The 24699-nt window shown below is 42.7% G+C and overlaps 1 protein-coding gene across 1 annotated transcript in view; it reads left to right on the forward strand.

Moving 5' to 3' along the window:
* Positions 1 to 2512: 2512 nt before the first annotated feature.
* The window catches only part of PLCL1 (phospholipase C like 1 (inactive)), a 283540-nt gene continuing 261353 nt past the window's right edge, over positions 2513 to 24699 (forward strand). Inside the window, exon 1 of the mRNA XM_080933004.1 lies at positions 2513 to 3232. Within this exon, the coding sequence (XP_080789130.1) occupies positions 2990 to 3232 (243 nt within the window). The 5' untranslated portion in view covers positions 2513 to 2989. The remainder of the gene's footprint in view (positions 3233 to 24699) is intronic.

A 24699-nucleotide genomic window follows, 5' to 3' on the forward strand; every position in this document is an offset into this window, starting at 1 on the left:
TTGCTTCAAGTTATTCTATAACCTCTGCACACACTTACGGAGCACACATGCACACATGCAAGCTTGCACACACACTCACACCCACCCGCCCACCCACTCACACCATACACTCCACAAAATAATATATAAAACACAATTTAAATTAGGGTTGAAGTCACTTGCTGAAAGCCACAACCAGCTAAAAAGCAAGGGACTCATAGCTATGTGCTATATGGTATGTTCAAAGTGCATGTGCCTCCTACCACATGCATTCCTCATAAGATGTAAGTTCCGTCCATCGACCCGGAGGCTGAAAAGCCATCCCTACACATCCAGTGCCACTCATGCCGGTTTTGTTGTGTGGCAGCACCAGCTCCATTGCCCCTATAGTTTGGATCTTGACTCTCCCTCAAACCTCGTGTAGTGCAGCCTGCAGCTTTGCTTTCTTGGGAGGTGGTAGAACCTTAAGAATCAGGACTTGGGAGTTTTTCCTGCTTTGGGAGAATGCCTTCGCGGGAAACCGCCCTCGGTCTCTTCTTGCTCTGACTTCTAGCCTCTGTGAGGTAAGCACCCGGGGCATTTTAAAATTTAAAACCGCAGGCAGGAGAAGCCTTCTGAGCTTATGGCGGGAGCAGAATGAAAGACTCTAGACAGACAGCCTTCACGAAGAGATGCTCAAAGTCTTCAGCTGTTCCCTGCATTTGTGTTCACAGAAGGCGGCAAGGGAAGGGTGCTAAGGAAGGGAAGACCAGAGAGTCTGACGGGACAGTCGTGCTCTACTTTCTGGCTTTTCATTATTTGACAGTCTCCGACCTGTATTGTGACATGATACTAACTTTAATTCCGTAGAAATGGATATAAAGGCACACAAACCTGTAGCACAGGAAACGCTGGTCACTAAGACTCATCTAGGAAGACAGTGAGCGTTAAGGTCTTCAAAGGACAACTCACAAGGGGAAAATTTACTAAAGTACCAGAAAGCAGATGTCTGTAAAGGACAGAGTTAGACGTAAAAATCGCCGAGCATCAGAAAAACAACCTAAACCTGGCTGTTCTTCCCAGGACAAAATATATTTTCTGTCAACAGTTGTGAAGCCATGCTTGCTATTTTGGGTCTAGTCCTCATCCTCTCACTAGGGGGCGGTGTTGCTTCTAAAACCAGAGCTCGCTGCTCATCTAGAGGACACTCGTTTCTGGGTTGCAGGCATATTTCAAGAAAAGGCAAAGTCATGTCTTCCCAGTCTTCCCCAGGAGATGGTAAATGTCAAATATGAATCCTCCCAAGATTCACATTCAGTTCTGACTGGTTGTAGCCCAAGGGGAGCTAGATTAAAAAAAAAAAAAAAAAAAGTGAAGGGAGCACCGAGGTAGCTTGGTCGCAGATCTGATTTTAGTATCTGTAGACAGGGCCTCCCTGGGCTTTCATTTCCTCTGTTGAATAAAAGAGCTACCCTAGATGATCCCCAAAGACCCCAGCCTACCCTTAAAATGCCATAATTCTAATAAAATTCTGGCTCTGAAGGGCTGAAGAATTTCCTGCTGCTGCTGGCCACGTTAAGGAAAAAAGTAAAACCTTGAATTACGAGATTATTAGTAATTGAAATGCATTTAATGATCTCAGTGACGATTAATACAGACCTTGATGCTCCAAATCTTTTAAATGAAAATGTTGTCTTCCAACTCCCCAGGGACCTAGGAGCCATTGTCTGCATTTGCTCACAGTGTAGTTAATGCTATTGAATCTTTGCTCTCGGTTGAAAGAGCAAAATGTATTGATTTAGAATTATATGTAGAAAGGAGGCGGAACCCTCGTTTGGGGACGTTTTAGGGTAGAGACTAAACCTGCCAATGACCTTGTCGTTATGTGGCTTCCATCATATCCGTGTTTTTTCCTTTAGGCGGCGTTAAGTTGCGCTGTTTCCTCTTACCCTACCCTTTGCGTCCAACTCCTAGTGGTTTTGACTCTGATTACTGAGTGAATGGATAATCCGCTCGTAGAACCCTAGAACCCGAGGCAAACTGTGGAACTCCAGGGTCCTAGCGCATGAACTTCACTTCTAGGGATTGGCAGGAGAGCCCGCGATTAAACCTGGGCTGTGCCAAGTGTCACTAGCACCCCCATCCGCTCCGACCTTTCTCCTCCAGCACCTTTCTCCCTTCCAGATCTGCTGTTTTGCAGGTAGTGTTTTCTCCGGCTCGCAGCCCACCCCCAAGCCTCGGCTCATTTCTTGCACCTCCAGGCCGCTTTCGCCTTTCTAAACTTCCTAAAATGTACTCCGGGTGCCTGCGGGTGCGCACCCTGGCGCGCGCATCCTCGCCTAGTGCCGGGGGCCAGCGGGGCCGGGCAAGGCTCGGAGCTACAGAACGCATTCCATTCTTCGCGCTCGGGCACACCCCTCCGCGGTAAGGATTGGTCGGGCCGAACCCCCCCGGCGAGCCTCGGCTCCTGAGAGGCCGGGGCGCCTGCCAATCCCCACGGGCTGTCAAAACAAGTCTTCCCTCCCTGTCACAGGCGAGCGGAGTGGAGGCCACCGCCGCCGCACTTCCTGGGGCCACCGCAGCGCGGTCAGCGGGCAGGTGGCTGGTGGCCGGTCCGCAGTCGCCGCTCCGGCTGCGCTGCGCGCGTCCCGGCTCCGGAGGCTCCCGAGGCTCGGCGCCCGCTGCTGCCTTTTGTCTGCGCAGAGCCGGCGCTCGCCCCGCGTCTCCGGTACCTCCCGCTGCTTTTCGCCTGCTTCTCCCTCCCGCTCGCGTCTTCTCCCCGCCCCCCGCCGCCGCCGGTCCGCGCCGGCCCGCTGACCTCCTGGACCTCAGCCCGAGGACGCCTCTGCCCAAGCGATGTCTCCTCTCTACAAAGTTGCAGCCGCCGCTGCAGCCGCCGTCGAGCGCTGAAACAAACAAACAAAAAAAGTCCAGCGACGTTTCCTCCCGGTGCCAGAGCGCACCAGTGCCCCGGGGCTGGACGCCGCTGGCGGTCGTGCTGTCTCGCCCGGAGCCTAGAACGTGCTTGGCCATGGCCGAGGGCGCGGCTAGCAGGGAGGCTCCGGCGCCTCTGGACGTTGCCGGGGGCGAAGACGACCCCCGAGCCGGCGCCGACGCTGCCTCCGGGGACGCTGCACCCGTGGCCTCCGGGGGCCGGATGAGGGACCGTCGCAGCGGGGTCGCGCTGCCGGGCGCCGCGGGGGTCCCCGCGGATAGCGAGGCCGGCCTCCTGGAGGCTGCACGAGCGACCCCCCGGCGCAGCAGCATCATCAAGGTAAGCGGAGCACAGCCTGGGTGTGGGTGTCGGGTGGGTAGGAGACACCCCCCCGGTGTCGGGTGGGTAGGTACCCCCTCCCCCGGCAGGATGTTGGTTGCCCCCGGCGTTGCAGGGTCTGCATTGTTTTCTCCCACCACCTTCAACGCCTAACCTTCCTGCCTAGTCCGGAGGTTCCCAGACTCAGCTGGTGGCCTTGAGAAGCAGAAGTGACTTCCCCTCAGACAGTGGAGGAAAAGTTCCTCTCTGCGCTCTGCGCTTCTGCGGTTTGACGGATGCTTTCTCTCCGGTCTCTCCGCAAGCCTCTCTAACCCGTGGATGGGAGGAGGAAGGAAGGACTTGGGGTAAACGCAGACCTGCAGGCTGGCGGTGCATTCTCCAGCGGAGGGCTGGCTTTCCTGAACAGCACTGGCAACGCACAGCTTACTTTGAACTGTGTGTGGGAAATCTTCCCCCAGACACAAATGGTTCTGAAATCTCGAGCCGCCTGAACTTTGCAGATAGGCAGGCAGAGTTTTCAGTTAGACGCTGCAGTGTAGAAGGGATGAAGGAAGAGAACTCAGAGGTTTTGCTCTGCAGAAAACACACATCCGGGAAAAGGTTCCCAGACTCCCCTAGCACCCCCCAGAGGATTTGCCTTTATCCATCTGCCAAGGAATTGTAAACCTTTCTTTGACTGACTGACTGACTGACTGACCGACTGACTGATTTATTTATTTATTTATTTATTTATTTATTTATTTATTTATTTATTTACTTATTTTTGTCTTCCAATTTGAACTAGTTTCCCATGTTCGGAAGTTCATCTTTTGGGTGCATGACTTTGGAGTGACTTTTTTTCAGGTTAGAGACCTAGTATTGGCTCTGGAATAGGGCCTCTTAGCGTAGACCCTGTGAATACTACGCATGTGTGAGATTAAAGTTGGTCCTGGTAAAGCAGTCAGTGTGAATGTACGCCCTTATGTGATACACATATACAACACAGGCGACAGTAAAAGGCCTGAGCGCCACCTACTATTCAGCTTACTGACTTACTGGCTAGGCTCACACAGTCAGAAAACTTGCTTAGGTTGCGGTGTAATGTAATGTGCGTCTTTTCCCCCCAGCTACCAGCACCAATGTTTGTGCCCACAGCCACCCATCTCCAAGCACTATCTACGTTTTTTCTCCAACACGGACGTTTAAAAGCTACAAGGAGACTTCTATGTTAAAAGTGGATGGCAATTTAAAATAACCTGTAGTAGTTTGTTAGTTTGTTTATCTATGCTTTTCCACTATGTGCAAAGAGAATTATATTCAGAATGTGAATTTGGATAAAAGAGAAATGGGCCTCTCTTAGTACTACAAGTCAGAAATCATCTTGTCCTGCAAAGTATCACAATTAGGAAACATACATATGTGGATTTGTGTGTGTGAAAATAGTCACTGTGAGGTAGTTTGAAGCACACAACGATAAAAGCAGTGGTTCTTTATAACACTGTGAAAAATACAGGCCACGAGGTCTAAGGACTGTGCAGATTCACGCAGCATGTTTACCTTTCCGGAGCCCATTGCTCTGTGCTACCAGCTGTGACACTACAGGTCTGAAATCCAAGGGTTGTGCTCAAACGGAAGCTTGGGACTCAGCGCTCAAGGATCGGACACAGGAGCATCCTCATTCCAGTCTCCTGAACATAAATAAGCCCCACCCCCACGTGATTGGAACGTGGTTTATATTCTCGGAAGGGTTACTGCTGAGTAGCAGTGCCTCTTTTGCTTTGAAATTTGTGTTTGTGGCAGAAGGGAAGGCAGTGGAGTATTGCATGTTCTCTATTTCATGGAAATTAAATAAATGGTATATAGAGTTAAAGATACTGCAAAAATTAGATGAGACCTTTTAAATTAGATTTATTTGAAGAATGATTTAAAACAATTACATCCTGCTAAGGCGTATGAAAATAAAATTCTTTTGTTTCTCCACATCCCACTTCCCCCACACAGTCTATCTTACGGTTATTATCATTTTCTTATGAATCTTTCCAAAGTAGCCCATGCGTTTGCAGGCATATGTGTTTATGTCTGTGTATCTGTGACTAACTGTGGAGGTCCTCAACAGTGAAATCTGGCTAGAGTTTTATTGGCTCCATACCTTCAAATTTGCATCAAACATATATGCAGCAAAGCAATTTCTTTTATATTAAAATACATTTAGCTGAGTGGTGTCGAGGTACACCTTTAATCCCAGCACTCGAGAGGCAGGTGGATCTCTGAGTATATATATACCGAACAACAGTTGACGTGTCTACCATACCTGGGAGCTAAAGAAAGGTTGTGATTTGTCAAATATTAATTTCTTTTCAAGTTGATTTAGATTATTGGTTTTAGTTATTTTAATGTGAATTCTCTATTACCATGAACATTAGATTAAGAACACACATTTCTTTACCCTACCAGGAAACAGACTTCCTTGTATGTTAATTAAAGGGATATTTTCAGTTAATTTGCCCTTCCTAATTTGAAAGCAATTTTCTTCTGAGCTGAGTGAAACCATTGTACTGTTTATCTGTGTCCATTTTCACAAGCTTCCTAAAGTCAATGTGGTTCTTCTCTATATGCTTAAGGTTTCTTAAATATTGTAAGAATTTAGCTAGATTCTCTGTGCTCCATTTACTTTTTTCTTGTATGATTATTTTCTATAGAATTGCCATTGATTGGTACTTTATATATTTGTGTGTGTGTGTAGCATTATATTCATTGAGTCCATCTTAATTTCTTTTTTGTGGTGGTTTGACTAGATATGGCCTTCATAGACTCATGTGTTTGAGTGCTCACCCCAGAGGAAATAGTGCTATTAGAAGGTGTGGCCTTGTTGGAGTAGGTGTGGCCTTGTTGCAGTAGGTGTGGTCTTGTTGGAGTAGGCGTGGCCTTGTTGCAGTGGGTGTGGCCTACTTGGAGGAGGTGTGGCCTAGTTGGAGGAGTTGTGATACTGTGTGGGCTGGCTTTGAGCTCTCCTATGCTCAAGCTATGCTCTATGTAAAAATCCAGTGTCCTGGTTGCCTTTAGCCCCAATTAAATGTTTGCCTTCATAAGAATTGCTTTGGTACTGATGTCTCTCTTCATAGCGATAAAACCCTAAGACATTCTTTTTTTTTTTTTTTTACATTTTTCATTTTTATTAGATACTCTGTATTTACATATGAGATGTTATCCCTTTACCCCGCCCTGCTCCCATCCCCCCTCCCCCTCCATTTGCCTTCACAAAGGTGCACTCCCTCCTGATCACCCTCTCTACCCCAGTGCCTTGTCATTCCCCTACATTTGGAAAATGTGCCCTCCCTGTACCAAAAGCCTCTTCTCACATTGATGCCAGACACTGCTATCTTCAGCTACATACACAACTGGATCAATAGGTCTCTCAAAGTGCACACAAAGGTTGGTGTTTTACTCCATGGGAGTTTTGGAGGGTTTGGTTGGTTGGTAATGTTGTTCTTCCCATGAGGTTGCAACCCCTTTCAGCTCAACCCTAAGACGTTCTTGATACATGATTTAAGATGAACAGTTAGGAGAATGCTAACAGTCTCTAACATCGATGCACTATTTTGTGTTTGACTATATTTTTTTAATAAATTAGGGTGTTTATCCAGTATTTGATGCCAATATTCTAATATTAAAAAATATCTTTTATTTAAAATTATAGCCAATAACCCTATAGAAATAAAAAAGGCATAGCTTATTCTTTATATTAGATAGTAGGAACTGAGAGGCATAACTATTTTGAAAGCAGTTCATTTTTGTTTCTACTTTTGTCTGTTTTCTTTTATTCCAACTGAATATATAGAACCTAGGCGAGGAAAAATAGTCACCACCACGCTGATGGCTTTGCATGGTGTGTGGGAGTGGGGATCCGAAATGTACTGCAAGACATCTAAAGGAATGGCTGTTTTCCATGCCTTGTTAAGGTCTTACTGTGGCCAGTCTTACCTTATAAGATGCACCTGGGGTACCAGTTGACTCATGACCAAGTTATGACTCAGCAGAGAGGTGAAGAGGATGGAATTTGCATTACGAGTTGCCTACTGGGGTAAATACCAAACGAGCTTTCGTACATTTCATATTCTCACAGTGAGTCTTCTGGTGGAAGGGAGGTACCGAGAGATTTTATTCAAGGCAGAGTCAGGATTCACAGCCATGTCTGCTTAACACCGGGAACTGTGTTATCATGCCTTTCCTCAGATGCAGTAAGTTCATAACTCAACACTTTCTAGGTTAGAAACAAGCTGAGTTCATGAAGAATCTGAAGTTTGGGCTCATGAGGTGACTTGTCCCTTCTCTACCTTCCACCCCCAGCTTAGACCATCCGGAAGCTCCACGGCCCAGGAGGGGATTAATAGCCCTTCTGGAGCCTGTGGTCCTTTCCTTGGGTCCATATTGTGTTGGGAAAGCAGTTTGGTTGGTGTGTACTGGCTAAGGAGCTCACCACTCAATGCATGGAACCCGTACCTCTTTGTGGTGTCAGTTTTGAAGCTCAGACCTGTTTTACATTAGGCCACTTTCTTTCCTGTGTTCCTAAAGACAACAGAGTTTTGCAAAGACTTGTGTTTTCTTTAAATTGATACATAGGAGGACCAGAGACCTGGTACACATTTGTTTTATTTTAGGGAAGTGAGGTGAAGAGTGTTTCAATTGGGACTCTGAACCCAGTTTTATAAACGGTTACAGTGAGAAGTTAAATAGAATCGGAAGACTACTTACAGTTAATTTTCAGGCATGCCAGAGTTATATATGCGTTTGTAGAGTAGACTGGGGTCTCATCAGCATATAGACTTTTGTTCCTATACCGACGTGCTGGCTAGTCTTGACACAAGCTAGAGTTATCTGGAAGGAGGGAGCCTCGATTGAGAAAATGCTACCCTAAGAGGGGGCTATAAAGTGTTTTCTTAATTAGTGATTAATTTATGGCAGAAGACCCAGACTATAAAGGGTGGTGCCATCCCTGGCCTGGTGGCCTTGGTTTCTATAAGAAATAAGGCTGAGCAAGCCATGGGAAGCAAACCAGTAAGCAGCACACCTCCATGGCCTCTCTTTTAGTATGGGCCTCCAGGTTCCTGCCCTGGAACTGACTTCTTTCAGTGATAAACAGTGATGTGGAAGTGGAAGAAACCTTTTCTTCCCCAAGTTGCTCTGGTCATGGTGTTGGCACAGCAACAGTAACCCTAACTAAAGACAACTGATATGTGTTAAAACTTTTAAATACCAAACTGATTTTAAAGAGGAAATTGCATTGGAGCTGGCCAGATTTTGTTATGGGGATAGCTGTTAGGGTGCCTTGCATCTGCAGCCTCAGATGGGGTTCTCCCTCTGAAGCATGAACTGGCTGCATGTGGCACTGAACCTCTTGGTGACTTTGACTTGCTATCCCAACAGACTTGGTTAGAAAGCTTAGTTTCTCCAAAATTTTCATAGAAGAACAATCAAAGTTCACCTTAGAAGTGGTTGCTTATTCCAACACTTTCCTGGTGAGTCTTTTAATAGCACCTCTTGAGAAGAGTGAAGAATAAAACCTTAGGTAAATGCCTTTCATTTTGATGAAAGGGTTTAGAAGTGCTTCTTATTCAGTGTTTGTTATAATTCTTAGAATTTATAGATTTTCTTTTCCTTTCAGAAAGGTTTAAAGAATGTAATTTACTTACATAGCCACCGAGGGGTTAACCACACACTGTGATTACCTCTGTATATATTCCCCTTTACAGTGAAGCAAACAGGCAATTAAATGTTGTACAGTAAAATGTCAATTGAGCATTTATTGCCAAATCACACCTCAGACACAGCAGGGCATTATGAAGAAACATCAAGAAACAGCCAACATAGCTTGGTGCTACTGAACGAAAACCCATTAAAAGTGCCTCTGGGTAATGCTAGAGCAATGGATCAGGCAGCAGGTGGCCAGGGAAGAGCTCAACCTTCTCGGCATCTCTTTAGCATTATTAATAGTGAATATTAAAATAATTCTATATTCAAGACTAATGGTCAAATGGCCAGTCATAACATTGTATATTTAAAACTTATCTATCTTTAAATGACTAGTAGAGGCTCTAGGCTTAGAATGGTTCTAAGAGGAGGAGAGAGTCATTGCGTTGGCTTTCACTATAAATCTATGGTAATACATAAGTAAATCTTTTTATAGTAAAATCTGTCAGCTTTGCAGAATATTATGTTTTGATAAGTGTTTTCATCACATAATACAGGCGTTTCATTTAATTTCCCAGTTCAGCTTTGTATTCCTGTTCTCACAATGGAATACAGCAGAACCTATTATAATCAGTGATTAAACTATGCTAATAATAACAATAATAATAACCGAGGACCAATTTCTATGAGCATTTTGCATTGTTTAAGTATCGGCCTGGTATCATATTTTATCAAATGCTGATGACAATAGCAAGATTCTAGCATGACAAGTGTTGAAATTGTCTCTTAGATTTAAAATTGAGATTATTTGTAGTTTTATTTGTAATGTCTTATGTGGATATGTTTAGAAGAGTTATTACCTGCTTTATTTTGAATAGTATCATTTTAGTTCACCAAACTTATCAGTTTAGCATTGTTTTGAGAAAAGCAGGATTACATATGTGAGTAGAAAAGAGTCATCATTAACATTGTCATTTGCACTCTAGTGACATTGTCATTCTCATTTTAGGAAGTGACATTGTCATTCTCACTCTAGGAAGTGACATCATCATTCTCATTCTAGGAAGTGACATTGTCATTCTCACTCTAGGAAGTGACATCATCATTCTCACTCTAGGAAGTGACATTGTCATTCTCACTCTAGGAAGTGACATCATCATTCTCATTCTAGGAAGTGACATTTTCATTCTCTAGGAAGTGCCATCATCATTCTCACTCTAGGAAGTGACATCATCATTCTCACTCTAGGAAGTGACATCATTATTCTCACTCTAGGAAGTGACATCATCATTCTCATTCTAGGAAGTGACATTTTCATTCTCTAGGAAGTGCCATCATCATTCTCACTCTAGGAAGTGACATCATCATTCTCACTCTAGGAAGTGACATCATCATTCTTATTCTAAGAAGTGCCGTCATTATTCTCACTCTAGGAAGTGACATCATTATTCTCACTCAGGAAGAACAATTTTGGAAACAATCCAATCTATCCCAAACAAAACCTAAACTGTTTGGTAAATGCATTTAGTTTTTCAGTGTTTTTGAGTTTGTATTTGTAAATTATGAAAGTGTGTAGCTATTTATTTTCTTCCTTTTGTAGTATCAGGGATGGAGCTCAGAGTCTTAGCCACTGAGCTATGTCACAGCCTTAGAGTGGAGCTATTATAGGCAAGGAGATTTGTTTGTCCTTAACTGTACAACTTTGTATTAAAAGTTCAAAATACCTCTGGGAGATAACATCTGTTTTGTTCATTCTTTTATTTTGAACTTTCTCAAGAGCTTTTTAAAATATGCTAATTCTGGATGGAGGACTGACTAAGCCTAGAAAGTATGTACAAGTAGCAAGCTTGTGCTGTTCCTTTGGTATAAGATTCTGGTTAGAAATGATACAATTGTGATGCTGTGAGAGTTTGGGATCTAGAGATAGAGATTCAAATTCAAAGCACGTCTCTATGTGATGCCAAGGGAGATAAATATGAAAAGAGACAAAAGAACACTTTATGCTTAGCTGGGACCAACATTATATTGTGGAGTTGGACCCAACCTTGTAGGGGGAATTTTTTTTTCTAAGCCTAAATGATTTTAGACCGAAGCAGGTAAAGAGCCTGTGTGGTAAAAGCCCCACACACTCTTTAGCCTAAGGGTTGGTGATGAGTGTGCTATTCAAGTTCACACTGAGGTCAGAAGGAGCTCTGTTTCCAGGGCTCAGAACCAGGTAGGGCCAGGCTCCAGCCAAGGGCATTTGTATCAGAGGAACTTGTCCTTCTCACAGTCTATCTTGAGTGTTGTGTTGATACCACATGTGCGCTGTGATGTCTCTCTCCCTAGGGATGTCACCTCATAAAGTACAGTTTAGTCAGCATCCTTAAACTGATAGTTTCCTATTTATTGATCATAAGTAAATTTTGGGAAAGGGGATGCGGGTCTGCTGTAAGGGAATGGAACATTTTGCTAACCCTAGAGGTTTGCATACAAGATGCAAAATCATTTTTAACTTTGACAAAGCCCAGGTTTAAGACATTTTGGAGTTGCTGATTCTGTACCATAATTAAAGAGTGCATATTTAGAAATGTTATCAATAATTAAATGGTTTAAATTTTCTTTTCAATATAATTGACAAAATATAGTCATATCTTGAATAAGTTATCCTACTAAGAATTTTTTCTATAATAATAGAAAATATATATTTGTTCTTTGAGTCTGGCATCATTTTGAACACTTAATGAATATTAAGTAATTTAGATATCACACTAAGCATATGGAAGTGTTATTATTATCAATATCAGTGTAAATATCAATTTACAGATGAGATGTTAAATGACTTTTCCAAGTTCTCACATGACTAACAAATGCAGAGCCAGGTAAAGAGTTCGGATGTTTAAAAGATCCATCTGCCTCTGCTTGCTAAGGGCTGGGACTAAGGTATGTGCTACCACCGCCACCTGCTTCAGCTCCTTATGCTATATGTTTCCTAGATACTATTGACTGATTCTTACCTGCTGTGTATGGAAGCAGGTTTTCAAAGGTTGTGCCCTTGCACAGGAAGTCCAGCTGACATGCCAAGAAGAAAACATTCTGCAGGCAGTTCTGGGGATTCTCTTTGGGATTATTTGAACACATTTCTCCCCCTCAATGTTATAGCCTTTTCACATGAAAGGTTGATGATTTTACATTAATTTTGTACTCCAGTTTTCCTTGAGAAGACTGGGCCACTTGGTACTATAGTTTTGCTTCTTGACAAAAGTTAGCATTAAGCAGTGGTTTATGATACATCTTTAGAATGAATTATACATGCTAAAGACAGACTATTAATCATTGCAAACTGATATGATATTTTGTAGTTTGGTACATCAATAAATCAGTAAGGAGTGTCTGAGTTCCCAATCGAAGGCAACTGCCATTTCCTTGATAAGTGAATATGATGTATAATTGGGATTTCCTCCTGTTATCTCTGGGGAAGGCACAGTGCCTCATACAGGAGGAACTGTGTGAATATTTGATGAGTTTATTAAGCTAAAGTCTGCCTGATCACTTAAAGCTTTTTGTTTTGGTAGAGAAATTCTGAAGTCATCGGGTAGGAAGGCTGAACATAAGATGATGTTATAACCACTCTGTGTCTACTTTATTGGGTTAAAGGTAATTGTTCTGTTATGCTGAGACATGGTGCTGGGACCAAATGGTACCTAGAGGTTTGTTCTCATCACTGGGAGATTGTGCAGTAGTCAAAAGCTAGTCAGTTTTCTTGTTAGACAACTGTGTGTAGGCTTTAGTTATCTATCTGCTGTTGTAGTGGATTGTTGAAAAGATGCAGAAACATTCTCCAGAAGAGTTCCCTCATTGCAGCATTTGCACAGTAACGCATTTGGTTATATTTTCTCAAAGTGGATTAAAATTTTTATTTTGCTGAAAAGGTTTCTATCAAACATCTGACACTTACAAACATATTTTTAAACTAATATTTTCTGACGTGATATTAGTATGAGGTCAAGCTGGTCTTGCAGTAAGTGCATTTATGTTTTTTAGAGACATTAGAGATCAGCAACTGGAAACCTTTTTTTGTTTTGTTTGAGACATCGTCTCACTGTATAGTCCTAGCTATTCTGGAACTTACTGTGTAGACCAAGCTGGCCTTGCAATCTGTCTTTTGACTGGATCCAAAGGCACATTCATTAGAAACATAACTAGATGAGCAATAGAAAGTCATGTGGGAGGGAGAAGTCACCTCACACCACAGTCAAGCTTTACCAGTGGCTGAGGACAGTAAGAGGAAAGCGAAGGACCAGACATGCTAGCGGGGAGTAGGTCAAATGGGACTGGGGAAAAGGCTCAACAAGGGTTCTTTACTGGGTTCATTGTGCAGAATTGGAAATTTGGAAAATTAATGTTATAGATTTTGATAACTTTTGGTTCTTTGTAGAACATTTTAATCCCATTTTAACATATTTATTTATCTTTAAATGCTTTATTTTGGTGTGTGTGTGTGTGCGCGCGCACGCGTGAGCGCCATAGTACATGTTCAAACACCAGAGGACAACTTTTCTCTTTTACTGTGGGTTCTGCGAATTGAATTCAAATCCTTAGTCCTGAATGGTAAACTCTTCTACCCTCTGAGCTATCTCACTGACAAACATATTAACACATTTTACAACAATGCTTAGATACAAGGCTATTTGAGTTTAGAGATCTCTGGAAGGGTGAGTCGGAGTGTTGGTGGGGATGCTTGGTATCAGTAAGGAGCTTTTCCTACCCTCCTGGTTTTTAAGCCCCAGCCCTAGGACATTCCAAAGTGAGGCTCCGTGTTTGTACCCTCAGTGTGGCAGTTTAATCAGCACGGAGGATTGGGATTTGGCAAACAGCTCGTTGTACAACTCGGTGTAATAGGTAATGGAGTTAACTGCTGCTATTTAAATAAAGGGCTTGAGAAGCACGAAGTGCCCTGTTCAGCCCATCACCCACTACAGCCCTCACTATTGCTCCTGCGGTTGGTCTTTCCTCCAGGATAATGGGAGAACGTCTTAGAAAGAAAGCATGGCCCCCAAAGGGAACTGATTTCTTCCTCTCATCATAGGAGGCAGAAAGAGAAAGGACTCAAAGATGAGTTACTTTGTTTTAGCCAAGTAACCCCATTAAAAAACAAAGCATTAGCCATTTGTGGTGGTATAAGCCTGTAATCCTAACACTGGGCAGGAAGAAGAAGGTGGAGCTCTGAGTTCAAGACCAGCCTGGTTTAGAGAGGTTCCAAAGCGTGATGGAACCTGTCTCTAACCCCATTGCAGGGAGCATCGGTAGGGGCGAGCAGTGAGGTTCATTGGCCAGCCAACCTCAGCAAATTGACGAGCTTTTGGTTCAGTGAGAGAGTTTGTCAAAATATAAAGGGAAGAGAGATGCCTGAACTCAACCACTGACCTCCACATATATGTGCAAACACACCACAGAATATGTAGATAAACCAACACACACAAACACACACACACACACACACACACACACACACACACACACACATGCTTTTTAAATCAGTTTTACTATGGAGTAAGGCAACCTCAGCTTCCTGAGTGCTGGGATTATAGTTTGATCTACAATGTGGTTTCTGAGATGTGCTAATGGTTGTGGACTTCCAGTGGACCACCTCTCCGCCAAGTTCCCCTGTAAGCTGAGTTACTACTACTCTGATTGAATCACCATCAGGGTCCCTGAAACTGGTCCGGACATTGAGAAAGGGGACAGTAGAACATGTCCAGGCCTCTCATTGCCTCATCCAAGACGCCTCCAGGCCATTTAGGTAAAGGAAGTCTTGTATGTATAAGGCATGGTCGTTTGAATGAGATGTTCTCCATGGTCTGCATAGTTAGCCACTAGGGCTAGAACTGTTTTCGATAGGTTTAGGAAGTGTGGCTTTGCTGGGAAGAGTAGGTCACTGAGGTGGCCTTTTAGCTTTTGGAAGCCATGTGCCATGCCCAGTGCATTCTCTGCTCCCTGTTTACTGTTTAAAATATGAGTTCTTCTCTTGCTGCTCTAGTTACCGTGTCTGCCTGATGTCATGTTGCCTGCCATGCTGGTAATGGACTCTTAACACTGTACAACTGTAAGCCCAAATAAACCCTCCTGTCTATAAGTTGCCTGGGTCATGGTGATTTATCACAGCAACAGAACCCTAACTAGTTAGGTCACATGGGCTAATGAGGAAAGGTGGAAGAAAAACAAGACACACAGGACATTGCTCACACTAGGATGATTAATACACAGAGAGGAAGGTGTTGGAGAACAGGCAGCCCTGCAGAGAACATTAGATGTCTGCTTTACAAAGGGAACCCAAGCAGTACTTCCAGGTTAATGTGACCAGCAGAGGACAGCAACCAGGTGGGTCCTGAAACCTCCCTATGTGTTCCATCCTCTGAGATGACCTGAGATTTTTCCTACCTCCCCCCCCCCAAGACAATTCTAAAAGGGAAGTGCGGGAGGAAGAGAAAAGGAGAAGTGGGCAGAGTAGGCTTGTTTTCTGTACCAGCCGCTGTAATCAGACTCTTCAAGAAGACCTGAACTGGGCATCAAGCTGAAACTTTAAAATAATCTGGACTGAGTCTTAGTGACTCGAAAGAGCCCTGTAAGGACAGACATACACATAAACATGGAATCTGACAGGTATTGGTGATATCGGGGCTAATGGAGTTCTGACATGGGCAGTCAGGGGTAGCAACACGTTTGTACCTTGATAGCCTGAGACCTCTCAATTAACCAGCTGCATAATTAAAGTCTTGGAGATCTGGATAGGGGTTTGGAGATCACTCTAAAATTCTGTCCCTTAGCTTACTAAGTGTGGATGTCCCCTACCTGCTTTATTCTTGCAAAGAGAGATTGATTTAGATGATTTGTGACAATCCAACAGCTGGATTATAATTATATGTGAAACAGTGGGTATAAGGTAGAGGTTTATTCAAGCATTTCACATTATAGAAGAATAATGGAGACTAATATTGCTAAGCTTCTATGTTACCCCAGTTCCCACAAGGGTCTGGCAAGATGTAACTGTCATTTCTACCACACGGATGAGGAAGCCAAGGTTCTGACACAAACTTGTTCAAGGTCTGATGGCTATTAAATAAGAATGGTAGGTGTACTGGCTGGTTTTGTGTCAGTCTGACACAAGCTGGAGTTATCACAGAGAAAGGAGCCTCAGCTGAGGAAATGTCTCCATGAGATCCAGCTGTAAGGCATTTTCTCAACTAGTGATCAAGGGGGGAGGGCCCAGCCCATTGTGGGTGGAGCCATCCCTGGGCTGGTAGATCTGGGTTCTATAAGAAAGCAGGCTGAACAAGCCAGGGGAGGCAAGCCAGTAAGTAACATCCCTCCATGGCCTCTGCATCAGCTCCTGCTTCCTGACCTGCTTGAGTTCCAGTCCTGACTTCCTCTGGTGATGAACAGCAGTGTGGAAGTGTGAGCTGAATAAACCCTTTCCTCCCCAACTTGCTTCTTGGTCATAATGTTTTGTAGAGGAATAGAAATCCTGATTAGGACAGTAGGGAGTTAGATTTTTATTTTTAACTTAAGAAAATCTATCTTGCTTTTTGGACCTGATATCTTAAAAAAAATCAAAATCAAACAAACAGCAAATCCACAAAATTAATGATTTTTTAAAAAACATATGGCTGGTCCAGCCTCATTGTTTTTACATCAGCAGCTATCCCCGGTTAGCCCAGAGTCTGTGTTCAGACTCACTTGTTCTGGAATCCACAGGGATCTAGAAATCACCAGATGGACTGAGGACTTCTGCATCACACACAGATGAGGATTAGGGAAAACTCCTGTGTTAGAAGTGGAAAGTTGGTTTCATGTTGCAGCTGTGATGAACCACTGCAGCCTTGGTGGCGCACAACGTGCACATTCATTTTCTCACACATCTAGAGTTATTGTGCACCAGTCCACCGAGTGTATCGGCAATATGACAGGTTTCCAGTCTATACTCGATTCAAGACACTAAAACACAAATAAAGCCAGTCCCCGCAGCGCTCCTGCTGTAGAAGCAGGATCTGTATGTGAGCTTACGTCATTGAGAGGTAAGTTTTCATACACGTGAAGACTGTTAGATACTCATAGGCAAAAACACTTCTCTCCGATGACCTTTGTGTGCTTTTTTTTTTTTCTTGGTGTTGAGGGCTTAGTGGTATTAACAAGACAAAAAGTGGGAACATAACTTAAAAATCTCTAGATCTAGATAGTATATACTTATTTATATAAAAATGAAGGCTTTGTCTTGGAATCTTTTCTTTGTTCTGAACTTCGGGAAGTGTTTGGAGAAAGCCAAACTGGTTTAAGTTCTTTATTGTCAGTGGGCAATAAGGAGGCTTATATGCTACTAGGTCTTATTTCAAAGTTATGTCCTATAGATATGGGTTGCAAATGTATGTAACTGGTGAATTAAATAGATAATGATGACAACAAATGTCTTTAGCTACTGTGTACCAAGCACTGTGTGAAAGAAGTCAGAGGTGACTCTCAGCCATCAGAGGCCATTTTGTAGACACGAGGCAGGCTTCTGTAGATATTCCAGGCATCCCTGTGTATGCATGAGACTGAGCGCCCTTCACCAGGAACCCTCTCTCCTGAGTAAGCGAACCTTCTTCATGCTGCTTTTGTTGCCTGGACATTTTTTTATTTTGAGCCCTAATCGAGCACATTTCCTACACAGTCTTATTGCAACCTTTAGGAATCCTACAGAGTAAGTTTAAATTTCACATTACAGCTCTTGACGCATTTGAAGGGAATTACTGGGCGTCTTCTCTCACACTGACCACAGTGACAGCCGTTGACATTGTTTCCCATGATCGAGTCACCATTTAAGCACTTTGCGTGTGTAGCTTATATAATTTCTTACTGTTCTCTACTCGCTTCATAGATCCACGTAATTGATTAACAAATCGCTTAAGGAGTTTTCCCAGATTCAGGCCCTAATTTAGAGGCTTGTTCTGACTTGTCTGTTCAGTGTCCACACACTGATTGCTACACTGGAGCTGCTGTGGTCTAGCATCTGTTCTGCGTCCTCTCTTCTCTTTCGTAGATTTGGTCTCAGGAGAAATTTTCTTTTGGAGAAAAGTTACTGTTCCATTGACAGATGTTTGACAGACATATGTTGTATTCAAGAACCAATGCTTTTGAATATGGAAAGATTTGATAAACGGACCAAACACATGCTTGATCGGGCAGTTGAATTCAATTTACTGTATTAGCCCATTGTGCTATTTTCTCAATGTATTTTTTAAAATTTAAATTTGTTTTTTTATTTTACTAATTCACTTTACATCACTGTCTTCCCCCCCCACATGATCACCCCCTCACAATCCTTCCCTAATGCCCCTTACCCTTCTCCTTTGAGAAGGTGAGGGTTCCCCTGGGTATCCTGCCTACCCTCAGACATCAAGTCTCCATGCGTACCTTCTCTCCCACTGAAGCCAGGCAAGGCAGCCCAACTAGAAGAACACATCCCACAGACAGGCAACAGCTTTTGGGGTAGCCTCCCTTCCCCCACACTCCAGTTGTTCCGGACCCACATGAAGACCAAACTGCACATCTGCTACATATGGTTGGGAAGGACTAGGTCCAGCCCCTGTGTGTTCTTTGGTTGACAGTTCAGTCTCCGAGAGACTCCAAGGGTTCAGGTTAGTTTACTCTGCTGGTTTTCCTATAGAGTTCCCATTCCTTTAGAGGCTGCAATCCTTCCTCCTGTTTTAGTACAAGAGTTCTAAAGCTCCAGCCAATGTTTGACTGTGGGCGTCTGCATCAGTTGCAGTCAGATGCTGCTGAATGGAGCCTTTTAGAGGACAGCCATGTTAGCCTCCTGTCGGCAAGCCTAACAGAGTACCATTGACAGTATCAGAGATTAGTGCTTGCTCATGGGATGGGAATCAGATTGGACTGGTTATTGGTTGGCTATTCCCTCAGTCTCTGCTTCATTCCCTGTCCCTGCATTTCTTGTAGACAGGATAAACTTTGGGTTGAAAGTTTTGTGGGTGGGTTGGTGTTCCTATCACTCCACTGGGCTTCCTGCTTGGCTACAGGAGGAACTTCTTCGGGTTCCATATTCAGTGCTGTGAGTCATAGCTAAGGGCATTGATTTTTTTTTGGAAGTAATTGTTAAAAAAATAGTTGAGAACAGAAAGATTCTCTTAGTCCTATGGACAGTGTAAGATGCATTAAGGATGACTGGAAGTCTCAAAAATTAGATGTTAGGCTCAAAAGGTGACAATCACTGCCATTAAAGACCACAGCTAGGCAACAGGACTGAATGCTGACCTTACCCAGCTGTGTGGTACTTACTATGGTGTTTGCTATTTCTTACTTTTAGTTTTGTCTCTGTAGTAGAACCTCCCTTCCAGGGCTGTTGAGGGCATCAAATAAGAATTCCAGGTAGCAGGCAACAGAACAGAAGAACCATTATTTAATATTTACCACTACAAGTATATAATACAATGCTTTTCTTGCTTCCAGTTGATTCTTGATTTCAGAAGAAAAGCACTTTCCATGTTCCAATGGAATAGTCTCCTCATTAACTTAGCTGAACTGATCATCCCTTAGAATTCAACTGCAGTTTTGAATTTTGCTTTTTTAAACAAACAAACAAACAATCAGCCTTTGCCAGCTAATGATTTCAGATGTCATTTTCTCCTCCCAATTTATGCTCATTTTAGTAAAGTTTGTGCCTATTTATAAAATGTGAATGAAAGGTTGACTATTATAAAACTGTCTGGTGTGGTTTTTAGCTGGTCTTCTGCTAGGGACTGAGCATGCTCAGCAAGTGATTTTCTACTGATCTAACCCCTAGCTCTCAGCTTATTTGAGATTCTGTTTCCCTGAACAGTTTGGAAACCCTGTACATGCCAGAACTTTCTCTAACTGTTTGGTTTTGCAGTCTTCCAAGAACAAGGTTCAGTGCTTTGTAAAGATGGTGGCCTTAAATAAGTAATGAGCACGTTTAAAATAAATTCTTAAAGGTAAGGATTGTTGCATAAAATTGGCAGCTATTACTTTGTTGTGAATTATAATATGGCTAAGGTAAATGCTATCTGTTTTCTTTTCTTATCCTCTCTCTCTCTCTCTCTCTTGAAGCCCATGGGGCTTCCTTGCTGTCTGTTGGCTTAGGTGTTTGCCCTCCACCAAGTTCCTGTGGATGAGGGGAGGGGTGAGCCAGCAGGTGGAAAAGGGTCCAGACAGATGAAAGTTTTTGGTTGCTTTCTTTTAAACTATTGGGTCTTAATGCAGCTTCCAGCTTTCTAGAGGGAAGAATCCGGCAAGAATAGCAATTTGGTTAAAGTTCCTGAGAGAACCTTTCACAGCTTTGATCAGCACCATCATACTGTGAACTAGAGACAGACACTGTGCTGCAGCTGAAAGGCACAGGGACCAAGTCTAGCACCCAGCAGTACATTTAGCCTCTTGGGACTACGGTTCCTAGAAGCTTTCAGGCTATAAGCCTCTCACAGAACACATAGCATCCTCTTACCCCATCACTTCTAGCTGTGATATTTCACAAGAGCATAATAAATTATCTGGTAGACATCAGGGAATTACTGTGTCCTCTAATTTTTTTCTCTTTGTCAGCTCCACATCACCAATTCTGAGAAGGAAGGGACCGCAGACTGTTCATGCAGCTTCTACAACTCTTTTAAGAGTTAGGTGAAAACAACGTACCCCTACCAACTGAACAGAGATACGTCCTTTTCCTGCATCTTCCTAAAGGACCCCCTCCCCCATCAACGCAATCAATCATTGTTAGGTTCATAGTACTTAGTGTGAACTTCATCTTTGAGTGGATGAATTGGGGAGGAAAAAGGATACAGACTTGGAATCTGATTTGAAAGTTTTCAGTCTCACATTTGCTTCTTATTATCTGTGCTAGTTTCTACATTGGTAAGATAGGGTTTCTATTGATTGATTGATTGATTGAGATAGGATCTTGATGGATAATCAGGCTGGTCTCAGACTCAGTTTACCAACTATTGAACTATTGATATTGCAGGTCTGTGCCACCATACTGGGTCCTAAGTTGGGTATTTAAGAAAACAGATGAATTTATTGAGTGTTCTGCTGGCCGTTATTCAAGTGTACCTTGTGTGTGCCTGGTCCCTACAGAAGCCAGAAGAGAGCGTGTCTGCTTCACTGGAATTGGAGTTACAGATGGTTATGAGCTGCCAGACTGGTGCTGGGAGCCAAACCTAGAACCTCTGCAAGAGCAGCCAGTGCTCGCCACTGCTGAGTGTCTCTCCAGCTCTAAGACAGGGATCTAATCCCTGTTCTGCAAGTTTGCTATAGAGCTTGTTGGTAAGAAATTGTGTGCAGAGACCAGGGATGTAGCTTAGTTGATATAGTGGTTGCCCTGGGTTCGAGGCACTGCATTAAAAGGACGTGTTAGGCTATACGTGTAGTCTTAACACTCAGGTGATGGAGGCTAGCGAATCAGGAGTTCAAGGTCATGCTTAGCTACTGTACTGGCTGGTTTTGTTGAGGAAATGCCTCCATGAGATCCAGCTGTAAGGCATTTTCTCAACTAGTGATCAAGGGGAGAGGACCCAGGCCATTGTGGGTGGTGCTATCCATGGCCCCGCCCATTGTGGGTGGTGCTATCCCTGGGCTGGTAGACCTGGTTCTATAAGAAAGCAGGTTGAAAAAGGCTGGGGAAGCAAGCCAGTAAGCAACATCCCTCCATGGCCTCTGCATCAGCTCCTGCTTCCTGACCTGCTTGAGTACCAGTCCTGACTTCCTTTGGTGATGAACAGCGATATGGAAGTGTAAGCTGAATAAACCCCTTTCTCCCCAACTTGCTTCTTGATCATGATGATTTATGCAGGAATAGAAACACTGATTAAGAGAGTATTCAAGAGAGTAGGGAGGGCAGTGGAATATGGTGACTCTCATGGGCTGTTTTCTGTTTTAGTTTTCTGGTCTTTCTGTAGACAAATCTCTTATGTTTTTATAATCCTAGGTTAACAAATGTGCTTTTTGTCAAGTGGAGAGTAAAAAATTTAACTTTGCTAACTTTTTTCTGTCTGTCATGACAGCCCTTCATAAGGGCTTGGAACTGAGTCACGTAGGCCGTACTTAGAGATGAATAGAGAAAAGTTTGTCATACTGTTTTCAGGGGCTAGTTGTGGTTGGAAAGATCTGTTTTAATTTGGAAGTAAATAGATCTTTGGGAAACAGTGAGTATTTCAGTGATGTTCATATTAATGGTGCTTTATTTAGTGAAACTGCTTACAAGAGACTCACTGGTTTATTTGATGGCTTGTCACATTGCTTTGAAATGGTGTAAATACTACATGGACACCTTTTTTTAAACAACTTTATTTTAAAAAACAAAGATAAATGTACAGATTTTAAGCATTTTTTTGCATAAAAGTATACAATACATTTTTGTCAGTACTTGTTTTTTTTTTTAAAGGTTTGATAGTGTGATCAAAATCCCACTAGTTACAATGAGCATAAAGTACATGTAAAACAAGATGCAACCTTGAAATAGTCAAAGTTTTCTTGGTGTGTAAAGTTTTTTTTTTTTTTTTTTTTTTTTTACAATGAGCAAACAGTACATGTAATACAGGGTGCAACCTGGAATTTGTCAATGTGTTCTTGGTGGGTAAGGATTGAGCATGGATTTTTTTTGTTTTGTTTTGTTTTGTTTTGTTTTGTTTTCTTTTTTCTTGGACTCCATACAGTCAGTGAGTTGTTTCTGGGGCAGTGCAAGCCTCTGGGGTTAGCATCCCACTATCAGTGACTGCGTATTATGTCTGTTCTTTTGTGACTGGGTTATCTCACTCAGGATGATATTCTCTAGATGCATCTATTTTCTTAAGAATTTGGTTAAGTCATTGTTTCTGGTGGCTGAGTAGTATTCCATTGTGTAAATGTACCACAATTTTTGTATCCATTCATCTACTGAAGGACATCTGTGTTCTTTCCAGCTTCTGGCTATTATAAATAGAGCTGCTATGAACATTGTGGTGCATATACCTTTGTTGTGTATTAAAGTGTCTCTGGGGTATATGCCCAGAAGTGGAATAGCTGGGTCTTCAGGTAGTACTATGTCCAATTTTCGGAGGTATCGCCAGACTGATTTCCAGAGTGGTTGTATCAGTTTACAACCCCACCAACAGTGGAGAAGTGTTCCTCTTTCTCCACAACCTCGCCAGCATCTGCTGTCATCTGAGTTTTGGATCTTGGCCAATCTGACTGGTGTGAGGTGGAATCTCAGGGTTGTTTTGATTTGCATTTCCCTGATGGCTAAGGCTGTCGAGCACTTCCTCAGATGTTTCTCAGCCATTCAATATTCCTCAACTGAGAACGTTTTGTTTAGCTCTGTACCCCATTTTTAATAGGGTTGTTTGATTCTCTGGTGTCTAGCTTTTTGAGTTCTTTGTATACCTTGGATATTAGGCCTTTATCTGATGTGAAGTTGGTAAAGATCTTTTCCCATTCTGTTGGCTGCCGTTTTGTTTTCTTGACAATGTCTTTAGCCTTACAGAAACATTGCAATCTCATTAAATCCCATTTGTTAATCTTTGACCTTAGAGCTTGAGCCATTGGTGTTTTGTTCAGAAAATTTTCTCCTGTGCCTATGTGTTCTAAGGTTTTTCCTACTTTCTCATCTAATAGTTTCAGTGTATCTGGTTTAATGTGGAGATCTTTGATCCACTTACACTTGAGCTTTGTACAAGGAGATAAGAAAGGGTCTATTTTCATTCTTTTGCATGCTGAGTGCTAGTTGGACCAGCACCATTTGTTGAATAGGCTGTCCTTTTTCCATTGAATGTTTAACGCTCCTTTGTCAAAAATCAGGTGACCATATACGTGAGGGCTCATTTCTGGATCTTCTATTCTATTCCATTGATCCACATGCCTATTTCTGTACCAGTACCATGCAGTTTTGAGCACAATTGCCTTGTAATATAGCTTGAGGTCAGGGATAGTGATTCCCGCAGATGTTTTCTTGTTGTTGAGGATGGATTTCACTATTCTAGGTCTTTTGTTGTTCCATATGAAATTGCACATTGATCTTTCCAACTCAATGAAGATCTGGGTTGGAATTTTGATGGGGATTGCATTGAATCTGTAGATTGCTTTTGGTAGGATGGCCATTTTTAAAATGTTGATCCTTCCAATCCATGAGCATGGGAGATCTTTCCATTTTCTGAGATCATCCTCAATTTCCTTCTTTAGAGGTCTGAAGTTCTTGTCATACAGGTCCTTCACTTGCTTAGTTAGAGTCACACCAAGGTATTTCATAGTTTTTGTGACTATTGTGAAGGGTACCTTTTCCCTAATTTCTTTCTCCACATGTTTGTCTTTTGAGTATAGGAAGGCTACTGATTTGTTTGAGTTGATTTTGTGATTTTGTATCCAGCCACTTTGCTGAACTTGTTTATTAGCTGTAGGAGTTCTCTGGTGGAATTTTTGGGGCATGGACACCTTTTTTATGTTGAAGTGTTTGATGATCAAAATTACCCTTGAATTCTCTCTGACCTCTGCTTGCTTTAATATAAAGGAGTTGGTTTTATGTAGCCCAAACCAGACTCAAACTTACTAAGGTGAGAAAGACATGCATACAGTCAAAATGTAACACAGTTTAGTATTGTCAGGGCAAGGGAATAGTCCTTATATTTAATGTTTGAAATTAGGGCTATTTTTCCCCCAACTGCATTTTTCTTCTCATTTCTATTTTCTTTCTTTCTTTTTTTCTTTCTTTCTTTCTTTCTTTCTTTCTTTGTTTCTTTCTTTCTTTCTTTCTTTGTTTCTTTCTCTCTTTCTTCCTTCCTTTC

This window comes from Micromys minutus (assembly GCF_963924665.1).
Source record: "Micromys minutus genome assembly, chromosome: 19".
In the NCBI taxonomy this organism is placed as follows: domain Eukaryota; kingdom Metazoa; phylum Chordata; class Mammalia; order Rodentia; family Muridae; genus Micromys; species Micromys minutus.